The following is a 12,335-nucleotide window of genomic DNA, read 5'->3' as shown; positions in this document are numbered from 1 at the left end:
GATAAATTGTGATCAGTAAGCTCCTAAATATATCACCAAGAAATAAGTGGTATTTAATGTACTGCCAGATTTATTTTAGGTGTCTGTTACACAGCCAAAGATTTGATTTTAGATAAAAGGCCAGCAGAAAGACTGGAAACAGGCAACCTTAGGAGGTAGGAGTTGTTGGTGGTGGTGGGGGGGAGCTCTAGAATGTACCAGAGACCTGGGAGGTGAGACTCTCAGGACTCAAAGGGATGAACCTTAGATGAAATGCTCTACAGTGGAGAGAGGGAACTTGTAGAGTCCACCTCCAGTAGAAAGACAGGGCACCAAGTGGAGGGATGGGGTTGCCATCCCTAGACCTGACCTAGAATTGTTCCTGTCTGAAAGAACTACAGGGACAAAACTGGAGAAGAGTCTGAGGGAAAGGAGGTCCAGTGACAGGCTCAAATTGGAATCCAACTCAAGGGGAGGCTCCAAGACCTGACACTATTACTGAGGCTATGGTGTGCTTACAGACAGGAGCCTAGGATGACTGCCCTCCAAAAGGCCCAACAAGCAGCTGAAAGAGTCAAATGCAGATATTTTAACTTAACTGGTTGAATTAAGGAAAAGCTGGAAGAAGCTGAGGAGGAGGGCACTCCTATAGGAAGACCAGCAGTCTCAACTTACCTGGACTCCTGAGATCTATCAAACACTGAACCACCAATCAGGCAGCATACATCAGCTGATAGGAGGCCCCCAACACATATACAGCAGAGGACTGCTGAGTCTGGACTCAGTCAGAGAAGATGCACCCAACCCTCAAGAGACTTGAGGCACAAGGGAGTGAGGAAGTCTGATGGGGGTGATGGGGACATCCTCTTGGAGATGGGGGAGGAGGTATGGAATGTGGAGTAGAGAGAGGGTGGACCTTGAGGGGGATAAAGTCTGAATTGTAAAATAATAATAATAAACATGCATGAGACTATCACAAGAAACTCATTTCTTTGTATCCTAACCAGAAAATTAATTTGAAAAAATAACTAATGTGGCTTCCTCAGCATCAGCTTAGTAATGGAGCTGCACAAAGGACTGCAGGATTCCAGGGCTCATTCAAGAGACAAATAACCAGAGAGGCAAAATCTTAAAAGCAAGTTAACAGAAATGTCTGTGGGGAGGGGCAGGCAACACTAGAGACTAAATCCAGGGCTCCATGTGCATAAAGTAAACATTCTATCACTGATCTGTGTCCTTAACCCATGGGGAGTATTAAGAAAAGCAACATTTAATTTGAGGAAGAGGTCTGTTTATGGTGTGTAGACCTGAAAATATTTACTTTTAATTTCAGAAGGAAATGTTCCAGAGACCTCAGATGTCTCTGTAAGGTATCTTAAATTCTTAGGACAGAAACTGTGAAACATACAACAATAAGGATTCTCACCAGGAAGGGGAGTGCAGTAAGCGCCTGCCCGAGAACTACAAGGTTCCAATCAGCTTGACAGGGGAGGGAGGGAGGGGCTAAGAACAGCAGCTTCACTACAGCTCACAGCAAAGGATGAAAAGCTTTGGCTGCGAGAGTGTGTCCCGCATCTGGTAACTCAGTGCCTGGAGCTTAAGTGCACCTGTGGTGTTCTGCTTAAAGTATTAGAAGTATTAAGACTGTTCAAGAAAGCCCCTAATGTCTACAGCTTTTACAATCTCATGTTTTGATAGTAAGTGTGTAAGAGGCAGTAATAGGGAACTGCAAATAATGAACTTTTCAGCATCAGTCTCAGAAGTAGTCAAGTCAGGTGTCGTCTCAATCACGCCCCCTTTTCAGACACTAGCATAAAGGTGCAGTTGCTTGTTAGAAGCCCAGAGTGATGTCACTGCTGGAAGACTTTGGCTAATCATTCAATTTATTTCTTCTGGCATTATCCACACAGTACATGTCAAAACAAATTAAGAAAAAGAAACTTTTGGGTCTGATTTAGACCTACTTTCTGAATATAACTAAATAGCCCTGGAGAAAAGTTGGCACAGATCACAAGCAGTGAGAGAGGCCCAACAAGCATGAAGGGAAGCTTCACATTTCTTGAAAACAACAGTTACTAGGAAAGGGCTGCTGGAGTTCTTGGCAGACCCATGTTGTTCAGAGGGTGCAATCAATCTGTCATAGTGAGCCAGGAAAACTGCAAAAGGTTATGGCCAACATAAATTCCTATCAGGGTATATTTTTCATTCAAACACATGACCTATAAATGAGATGAAGTAATACTTTACTTGTTTTTTGTGGTTGGAGCGAAGGAAAAGTTCAGGTTTTCCTACATAGCTCTGCCAGACTCTATTCAGAAAACCTATGCAGTACTTGTCACAGGCTTAAGTTCTTGGTAGCAGCTTGGGAAAGAACATTCTCTCTCACTCCAGTGTTAAGTCTCAACATTGATAACTTCAAGGATTTGTTTTTTAAAGTCTTATAGAGAAGAAAAGGAAAAGATAAACCTAAAAGAAAAAAAACCGTGTCTGAAAGTAGCAGCTTGACTTAAGGGTTTTTGTTGTTGTTGTGTTTTGTTTTTGCCTTTTCTCCCAAGACAAGGTTTCTCTGTATAGCCCTGACTATTCTGGAACCTGTTCTGCAGACCAAGTTAGAAGTGGCCTAGGACTCAGAGGTTTGCCTGCCTCTGGCCCTAGTGTTTAGATTAAAGGTGTGTGCCACCATGTGCATAAAAACCACTTCTATATTTTTCAGGAGCTTGGTTCATAACTATTAAATTAATCCCTTCGTTTGCTATTGTGGTAAAGTAGAAGTTCCTGCTCAATGAAAATCATTTTCACCAAAATGGTTTCACTATGAAATTCCTCCTCTTCAGAGCTAATCATAGCTGTAGCAATGTTTTCAGCTGTTTGAGGAATTCATGCTCTAAGATGCCAGTTAAATGTTTCTTCAGTGCACAGACCTTCAGTAAATTACTGGCATGAAGAAAGAGATCCCACCTTTAGCTGGGTGGTGGTGGCACATACCTTTAATCCTAGCACTTGGGAAGCAGAGGCAGGCGGATCTCAGTGAGTTCAAGGCCAGCCTGGTCTACAGAGTGAGTTCTAGGACAGCCAGGGCTACACAGAAAAAGCCCATCTCAAAAAAATAAAATCCCATCTTCAAGACTGACCTGGTAATGATGGCCAGAGTGGTGTGCTGGGGGATCTGAATCTGCTGAGGAGTCAGCCCATGTTGCTCCAGCTGCTTAGGGATCAGGTGCCTGTGGGCGATCTCTATCTTCTCCTCCTGTGTGTACCCTGGAAAAGAAGAGACCTTTTTCTCTAAGTATCCACCAGGTTTCTATACTGCCAAATTTTCTTTAGTTTTTAAGATTTATTTACTTTATGTATATGAATATTTTGGGTATATGTGCATTTGTGTACCATGCACATGCCTGGTGCCCATAGAAATCAGAAGAAGATGTAGTATTCCTCGGGATTGGAGTTATAGATGTTTGTAAGTCACTATGTGGGTGTTGAGAACCAAACATTGCTCATGTGCGAGAGCAACAAGTGCTCTAAGCTGAACTATCGCTCAAGCCTTTGCTACAGTCTTTAATGGATTAAATGCAGATTCATTAGATCTGAGATTTAGAATGAGCTGAAGTATTATTTCAACTAACACTGTAACCAGAATAAGGAAGTTTAAATCAGTATATATGTATATGTATATATATATGTATATGTATACATAAAACATATTTAAGAGTCTTTATGTTCTTAGTGATCAAGAAGCTCCAGTGAGCACAGATTTACTTTATCTTTAAATTCTGTAAGAAAAAAATCCCATCTAATGTACCCTCTCTGTCTTGTAAACAATGGCTTCAAATATGGGTTGATAACTCATCTTTTGGGTAGGAAGAAGAGGCCTGAAAATATCCACATGCTAGAGGACAGGATGACCAGAGTTGTTGAAGGAAGAGGCAGCATCACAGCGCTCACCTCTGATCACCTCACTGTGCATCGCTGCAGCTCATGAACTGGCTGCCTTCCTTTGTAGTTTCTGAAGCTCATGGATTACTTTAGCCATATAAATACACAAAAGCAACATTTTACTTATCACATTTTAAAACTAATTAAAGAGGTTTTCAGGTAATTAAGAAATTCAGTTAACATTAGGAAGAACAAAAATGTTTAGAATGCAAAATACATTATCACATTTAAAATGTGAATATATTTAGAGTCTACCCTGTTTTCACTTAGTGAATACTTATTGATGTTAGATCTTTTATAAGACAAAATAATTTTGAGAAATTAAGTAAAGTGAAAGGGTTAGGATCTGAGTATAACTTAAAAGGGTATTATTTTTTTTTACACTATAGTGAGGAGAAGATATGGTTGAAACACAACCAAATGTGTCACTATTTGACATCATTTCTGAGAGGAAGAGCGCAGCCTGAAGGCACCATGAGCTTTCTGGGGAGAGTGAGGCCAGCCAGAGTCATCCAGTGGAATATTAGAGTCAATTATTATGTAATATTTTTTTAGAAAGAAAGGCAGACCCATCAAAGCCTGATAGAGAGGGATGCTGTAATAGGATTTTAGATATTGGCTTTGTATAAATAAGTCTTTTTCATCTATGATTTGGGGAACTGCTTCGGAGAAGACCATCTGACATTCTAAGAAGTTAGCATCCCTGAAGGCAACATTCAGGTGAACATGAAATCAATGCTAGCTCTTTCCTGATGTCTTCCAGAACGCACACTCTAGTCTGTCATGGTACAAACAAACAAATTCACTCTTGTTGTTCAACACTGACTCTACAGAAAAGATGGTTTATACCCCTTGTGTAGAACTTGAAGATTAGTGACAAATTAACTTCCGGACAACTGAAAGTCCACAGCATGACTGATTTTAAAGGGTATGCTCAAAGGAGAAGGTGGGCTATATACGTATGAATGGAGTACCTGGAACCTGAATGATCTCCATCCTGTCCAACAAAGCAGGTGGAATAGTAGCAGTTGTGTTGGCAGTAGCTATGAAAAGAACTTGGGAAAGGTCAAAGGCCACATTTAGATAGTGATCTGTGAAGTTATGGTTTTGTTCAGGATCCAACACCTAGGAAAGAATGAATAACATTTAAGAAAACTTAGTTCCAACACCAATTTAAAACCCATAAACTGTATCAGAAAGTTGACATTTCTGTTCAATAGTTAGCTGATAAACACAGAAATAATTAAAAAATCCTGACCACCTCATATTCTAAATCCTTTATAAAAACATGCCACACATTCTATTGTCAAAATAACTGAAAGCCAGGAAGGTATACCAGCACACAGACATGAACCCTGCACTGCTGAGCTGTCCTCGGATCTCTTCAACACCAGCTCATGTGGACCACAAGCTACCTACCCTGCAGAACCACTTTTACTTTTGGTACCATAGCTGAAATCTAAAGTAAAAGCCAGATTATTTTAAAATTCTTAGGTAAATTAATAATCAGTAGATTCCTCTTCAAACATTATCTGAATGTCGATTATAAATCCTTTATCTGGAAGGGGAATTCCACATAAAACAAACTTATACAAATCATTACTATATTTTATATAACACAATGAGAAACTGACTTCTTAAAACACCAATGAAGCTCAAAAATGGTTAACCTGATGCAATATCTAATTTAATAATTAGCCTTAATCATTTGGTTTAACTTTTTGTTTTGTGTGAATGGACATGTGCATGTGCATCCCACCATCCTCACGGAGGTGAGATGGCAGCTTGCGTAACTCATCCTTTCATCACATGGGTCTGGGTGGCAGCAGACATCTTTACCAGCTGAGCCAATCCCCTGGTACCCTTAGTAATTAGTTTCCTAAAATGACTAACGTTGTATTAAGGAGATAATCTTCAGGCTCATGGACTCCAGGTTACAGGCACTCATGTCCTCAAATCCTCAGACCTGTCCTAAACCTTCAACATATATTCACTCAGAGCTCTCTAGGGCATACATATTCAAAATGGAAATTGCACGGCTTAAATATGCATCACGGGCCAGCTCCCAGCATTCAGGAGGCAGAGACAGACAAATCTCTGTGTTTGAAGCCAGCCTGGTCTACAGAGTGAGTTCCCAGACAGCCAGGGCTACACAGAGAAACCCTGTCTCAAGAAAATAAAGTAACAAAATAAAAAACAAAACCAAATAGACCAAATTCAGTTTGTTAAAATATTCATCAGAAGTTCACCATAAAATAGCCTTTGCTTGCTTCTGATTCCCCCATTAAAGTATAACTCATAAAAACAAAGCCACAGGGCTGGAGAGATGGCTCAGTGGTTAAGAGAACTGACTGCTCTTTTAGAGGTCCTGAGTTCAATTCCCAGCAACCACATGGTGGCTCACAACCACCATGTAATGGGATCTGATGCCCTCTTGTTATGTCTGAAGAGAGTAGCAGTACACTCACATAAAATAAATACATCTTTTTTTTGAGGGGGGAGGGTTCGAGACAGGATTTCTCTGTGTAGCCCTGGCTGTCCTGGAACTCACTTTGTAGACCAGGCTGGCCTCAAACTCAGAAATCCACCTGCCTCTGCTTCCCAAGTGCTGGGATTAAAGGCATGTGCCACCACCGCCCCGCTAAAATAAATAAATCTTAAAAAGCAAAAACAAAGCCACCAGTTAATTTTAAGTCAAAGCCTTTACTTACAACCTTGAACTTTAGAAACTCATCGAATATCTAGATTACATTTCTCAGAAGATCCTAATCTCACATTTTCTAAGACTTAATTTCTAATATTGTAAAATCAGTACAGTACTTTCACCTGTACAAGGAAAGGTCTACTAATGAAATGTTCTTGGTTCACACTGTCAGACTGTTCAGATGAAGTAATTCTTTCTCTGTAAAATGCAGACAGTGGGCGTGATGGTTAATATTGGTGTCAACCTGACTGGATCTGAAATCGACTAAAGGAAGCCTCTGCACGCCTGTGAGGGATTCTCTTGATCACACTAATGGGGATGGCACATACAGTGTGATTATCTGGACACAGAACTTTTATAGGAAGTAATTAAGGTTACAAGAGGTTAGGAGTGAGGTCCTCATGCCATCTAACTGGTGTCTTTTTAAGAACAGGGTGTCCCTAGCTATCCATGTGCACAGATGACAGACCTTCAAAAGCCACAGAGGCCCTAGGAGGAAACCTGATAACATCCGATTTTAGACTTCCAGCCTTCAAAGCTGTCAAGTTTTTAGAAGTCACCTGCACTAGTATTTTGTTGTGGTGGCCTTAATAGATGACCCATTCTTGTTTTGCATACAAGTAAAATGTTTATGTATGTGTGCACATATGTAAGGACATACTTTTACCATGTTTTATGAAGACAACACAGAAGCTATGGCACACATATGAAAGGACTGAAAACAGAATTCATAGACAAATGTCTGAAAAGGAGTAGTTTGAAGATCCATGCTATCTAAAGAAGAGATAAACCACAATAGAAGTGTCAAAAGCAAGCACTGAAGTCATTTGGGGTTTCTCCAAGGGGATGAAGCAGAGCCAGGAACTCCAAACTGCTGTGTCTTCACAAAGGCAGCAAGCCAGCCTGCTCACAACAAAGGCCAGACCCATCTCCTCAGATGTTCCCTTCCAATCTAGATCAAGCTGAGTGCTGCATAGTCCAGGAAAACACTGGATCCCTGCAAATGGTTCAAGTGCTGTGGTATTTAATATTGTTTTAACCCCACCTCCCTTACCCAAATTGACAGAAACCCAGGAAACTGCCAGCTTTGTAACTAGGAAAAATGTGAGAACCTGTAGCCTAGCAACCCTCCATAGGGCAGAGCAGAATTAGAGCTCTCTAGCCTCGCCCCTGGAGAACTGCTGGTATTTAGCCCACATGGCATGTTCTTAGAACAGCTCTTTGACCTGAGAGAATACTTGTTCAATCAGTTCTACTCCAGCAACCAATGGCAACTGTTTGATACAGTAATACCAGGTGGGACTAACATGGCAACCAAAAAACCCTACAGAGGGTCCGGGATGTGGTCAGTGGCAAAAATCTGTACAGCACTCGCAAGGTTCTGAATTCCTCCCTGGCATCACACACACAAAACAAAATGAACAAAACATTAAAAGGAAAAACTTGGGAAATAAGATGCTTGTTGGTTGCTTTGTTTTTAAAGCTTTGTATTTATTACTGAGAATCCAGAAAGCCGTAAGACTGTGCCATATATGATCAGACAAGGCACTGTGACCCAGCTAAGACTCCCCTCCTTCTCATGGTGTCCTCCTTGCCCACCATTTGTTAGTGAAATCTGAATTTACTTTCTAATGTGGTGGTATATAAGCGTTGTGTCTTCCAGTTGAAGGAGATACCCATACTATGTTTTCCCCCCAAAGATACCACGGGGGAGAACACAAGGTCAGGTCCCAGAGCAAAAGGGATGGACCCTCAAGGAGGCATAGACTGGTTACAGGTCAAACAGGAGCCACAGAGGTTTGCCAGTAGCAATATTCCTTTGAGGAAGACAGTGGAGAATCAGTTAAGCTTGGTGACAGGCCATTCCTCCAGTACAGAAGTATCCTATGGACGGCATTATACAAACACTTGCATCTAGCTTCCTGCAGATTTGGCAGGATAATTAAGTTAGCTATAGGATCTCAAAATACTAGCTTTTCCAAAATTTAAATATTTATAAAAATGGACTCTAACAAGCACCGAGTTTAAGAAATAGTTTAGGTGCCTTCCAGTCGGCACCAGTGCTGGGACACCTTGGGTCCAAACTTGGCGGGCAGTCCCACAGTCTCCAGAGGACTCGTCACCCCACAGGCGCCCTAGAATGCCCAGGATCTTAGGATCACTGGCGAATGGAACACAACATCTGTTCCAACAGAACTGGGTGGGGGGAGTGGGGGTGGGGCGGGGAGCTGAGGACAGCTGGAGCAGGAACCTGCCAGACCAGTGGCTCAGGTTACTTCTGGTCAGTGTTGGTATACCTTGGTTTCAAACTCAGCAGACAGCCCCACCGGTCCCCAGAGGAGGTACCACTTCCAGGCACTCTAACACGCCCAGGATCTTAGGATCCCAGCAGCTTGGTCACACCAGGATCTCAGGGTCTCAGAGGAAGCTTGACTGCCAAGAACTCTGACACACCCAGAATCTCAGCATCACAGGATCCCAAAGAAAACTGGACTATGAGAAGTTCTGACTCAACTGGGATTACAGGAAGGACAGGCTCCAATCAGATATATTGAGGGCAGAGAGCACTTGAGATAATCAGATGGCAGGAGGCAAGCATAAAAACAGAAGCAAGGTAAGATATCAAGGTTACTTGGCATCATCAGAACCCAACTCTCCCACCATGGCAAGTCCTGGATACACCATCACACTAGAAGAGCAAGATATGGATCTAAAGTCACTTCTTATGATGATGATTGAGGACTATAAGAAGGACATTGACTCCCTTAAAGAAATGCAGGAGAACACATCCAAACAGGTGAAAGAATTGAACAAAACAATCCAGGATCTAAAAATGGAAGTAGAAACAATAAAGAAATAACAAAGAGAGACAACTCTGCAAAGAGAAAACCTAGGAAAGAGGTCAGGAGCCATAGATGCAAGCATAACAAACAGAATACAAGAGATAGAAGAGAGAATCTCAGGTGCATAAGATTCCATAGAAAACATGGACACAACAATCAACGAAAATGTGAAATGCAAAAAAATACTAACCCAAAACATCCAAGAAATCCAGGACACAATGAGAAGACCAAACCTAAGGATATAATAGGTATAGACAAGAAAGATTTCCAACTTAAAGGGCCAGTAAATATCTTCAACAAAATTATAGAAGAAAACTTCCCCAACATGAAGAAAGATATGCCCATGACCACACAAGAACCCTATAGAACTCCAAATAGTTTGGACCAGAAAAGAAATTCCTCTTGTAACATATTAATCAAAACAACCAATGCACAAAACAAATAAGAATAATTAAAGCAGTAAGAGAAAAAGGTCAAATAACATATAAAGGAAGACCTATCAGAATTATAGCTGACTTCTCCCCAGAGACTATGAAAGCCAGAAGATCCTGGGCAGATGCCATACAGACCCTAAGAGAGCACAATGCCAGCCCAGGCTACTATACCCAGTAAAACTCTCAATTACCATAGAAGGAGAAACCAAAGTATTCCATAACAAAACCAAATTTACACAATATCTTTCCACAAATCCAGGCCTTCAAAGGATAATAAAGGGAAAACTCCAGCACAAGGAGGGAAACTACGCTCTAGAAAAAGCAAGAAAGTAATCTTTCAACAAACCTAAAAGAATATAGCCGCATGAACAAAATTCCAACTCTAAAAACACCACAATGAAGAAGGCTGGGGTCCACTTGAAGGGTGGAGCCAAAGGGTCATCATCTTCGCCCCTTCTGCTGATGCCCCCATGTTAGTGATGGGTGTGAACCATGAGAAATATGACAACTCACTCAAGATTGTCAGCAATGCATACTGCACCACAAACTGCTTAGCCCCCCTGTCCAAGGTCATCCATGACAACTTTGGCATTGTGGAAGAGCTCATGACCACGGTCCATGCCATTACTGCCACTCAGAAGACTGTGGATGGCCCCTCTGGAAAGCTGTGGTTCGATGGCCATGGGGCTGCCTAGAAAATCATCCCTACATCCACTGGTGCTGCTAAGGCTGTGGCCAAGGTCATCCCAGAGCTGAACGGGAAGCTCACTGGCATGGCCTTCCATGTTCCTACCCCCAGTGTGTCCATTGTGGATCTGACGTGTCGCCTGAAGAAACCTGCCAAGTATGATGACATCAAGAAGGTGATGAAGCAGGCATCTGAGGGCCCACTGAAGAGCATCCTGGGCTACACTGAGGATCAGGTTGTCTTCTGCAACTTCAACAGCAACTCCCACTCTTCCACCTTTGATGCTGGGGCTGGCATTGCTCTCAATGACAACTTTGTCAAGCTCATTTCCTGGTATGACAATGAATACGGCTACAGCAACAGGGTGGTGGACCTCATGGCCTACATGGCCTCCAAGGAGTAAGAAACCCTGGACCACCCACCCCAGCAAGGACACTGAGAGCAAGAGAGAGGCTCTCAGTTGCTGAGGAGTCCCTATCCCAACTCGGCTCCCAACACTGAGCATCTCCCTCACAATTTCCACCCCAGACCTCCATAATAACAGGAGGGGCTTAGGGAGCCCTCTCTACTCTCTTGAATACCATCAATAAAGTTCGCTGCACCCCACCCCCCAAAAAGAAATAGAAACAGTCATTAATAGTCTCCCAACCAAAAAAAGCCCAGGACCTGATGGGTTTAGTGCAGAGTTCTATCAGACCTTCAAAGAGTACCTAATTCCAATACTCCTCAAACTATTCCACCAAATAGAAACAGAAGGCACTCTACCCAATTCATTCTATGAAGCCACAATTACTCTGATATCTAAATCATACAAAGACCCAACAAAGAAAGAGAACTTCAGACCAATTTTCCTTATGAATATTGATGCAAAAATACTCAATAAAATTCTCACAAACCGAATCCAAGAACACATCAAAATGATCATCCATCATGATCAAGTAGGCTTCATCCCAGGGATGCAGGGATGGTTCAATATACGAAATCCATCAACGTAATCCACTATATAAACAAACTCAAAGATAAAAACCACATGATCATCTCATTAGATGCTGAGAGAGCATTTGACAAAATCCAACACCCGTTCATGATAAAAGTCTTGGAAAGATCANGAATTCAAGGCCCATACCTAAACATAATAAAAGCAATATACAGCAAACCTATAGCCAATATCAAACTAAACAGAGAGAAACTTGAAGCAATTAAAGTTTCATTAAAATCGGGACTAGACAAGGCTGCCCACTCTCTCCCTACCTATTCAATATAGTACTTGAAGAGCAATTCGACAAAAAAGGAGATCGAAGGAATACAAATTAGAAAGGAAGAAGTCAAAATATCACTATTTGCAGATGATATGATAGCATATATAAGTGACCCCAAAAATTCCACCAGAGAACTCCTAAACCTGATAAACAGCTTCAGTACAGTAACTGGATCTCCTAAGCCTGATAAATAACTTCAGCGAAGAAGCTGGATATAAAATTAACTCAAACAAATCAGTGGCCTTTCTCTACACAAAGGATAAACAGGCTGAGAAAGAAATTAGGGAAACAACGCCCTTCAAGATGGTCACAAATAATATAAAATATCTTGGTGTGACTCTAAGAAAGTGAAAGATCTGTATGATAAGAACTTCGAGTATCTGAAGAAAAAAATCTAAGATCTCAGAAGATGGAAAGATCTCCCATGCTCATGGATTGGCAGGATTAATATAGTAAAAATGGCTATCTTGCCAAAAGCAATCTACAGATTCAATG

At 41.6% G+C, this 12,335-nt stretch overlaps 1 protein-coding gene and 1 pseudogene across 1 annotated transcript in view; one reads left to right on the top strand and one right to left on the bottom strand.

The window, feature by feature from the left end:
* The window catches only part of Lonp2 (lon peptidase 2, peroxisomal), a 78,025-nt gene that overhangs the window by 32,330 nt on the left and 33,360 nt on the right, over positions 1-12,335 (bottom strand). Inside the window, exons 9-10 of the mRNA XM_021169891.2 lie at positions 4,887-5,037; positions 3,111-3,237 (exon numbers count right to left, since the gene is read on the bottom strand). Coding sequence (XP_021025550.1) covers positions 3,111-3,237; positions 4,887-5,037 — 278 coding nt within the window. The remainder of the gene's footprint in view (positions 1-3,110; positions 3,238-4,886; positions 5,038-12,335) is intronic.
* On the top strand, positions 10,325-10,984 carry LOC115031743 (annotated as a pseudogene).

This window comes from Mus caroli, chromosome 8 (assembly GCF_900094665.2).
Source record: "Mus caroli chromosome 8, CAROLI_EIJ_v1.1, whole genome shotgun sequence".
Taxonomy (NCBI): domain Eukaryota; kingdom Metazoa; phylum Chordata; class Mammalia; order Rodentia; family Muridae; genus Mus; species Mus caroli.
The sequence above is the reverse complement of the archived record's forward strand: the minus strand, read 5'-3'. Positions and strand labels throughout refer to the sequence as shown.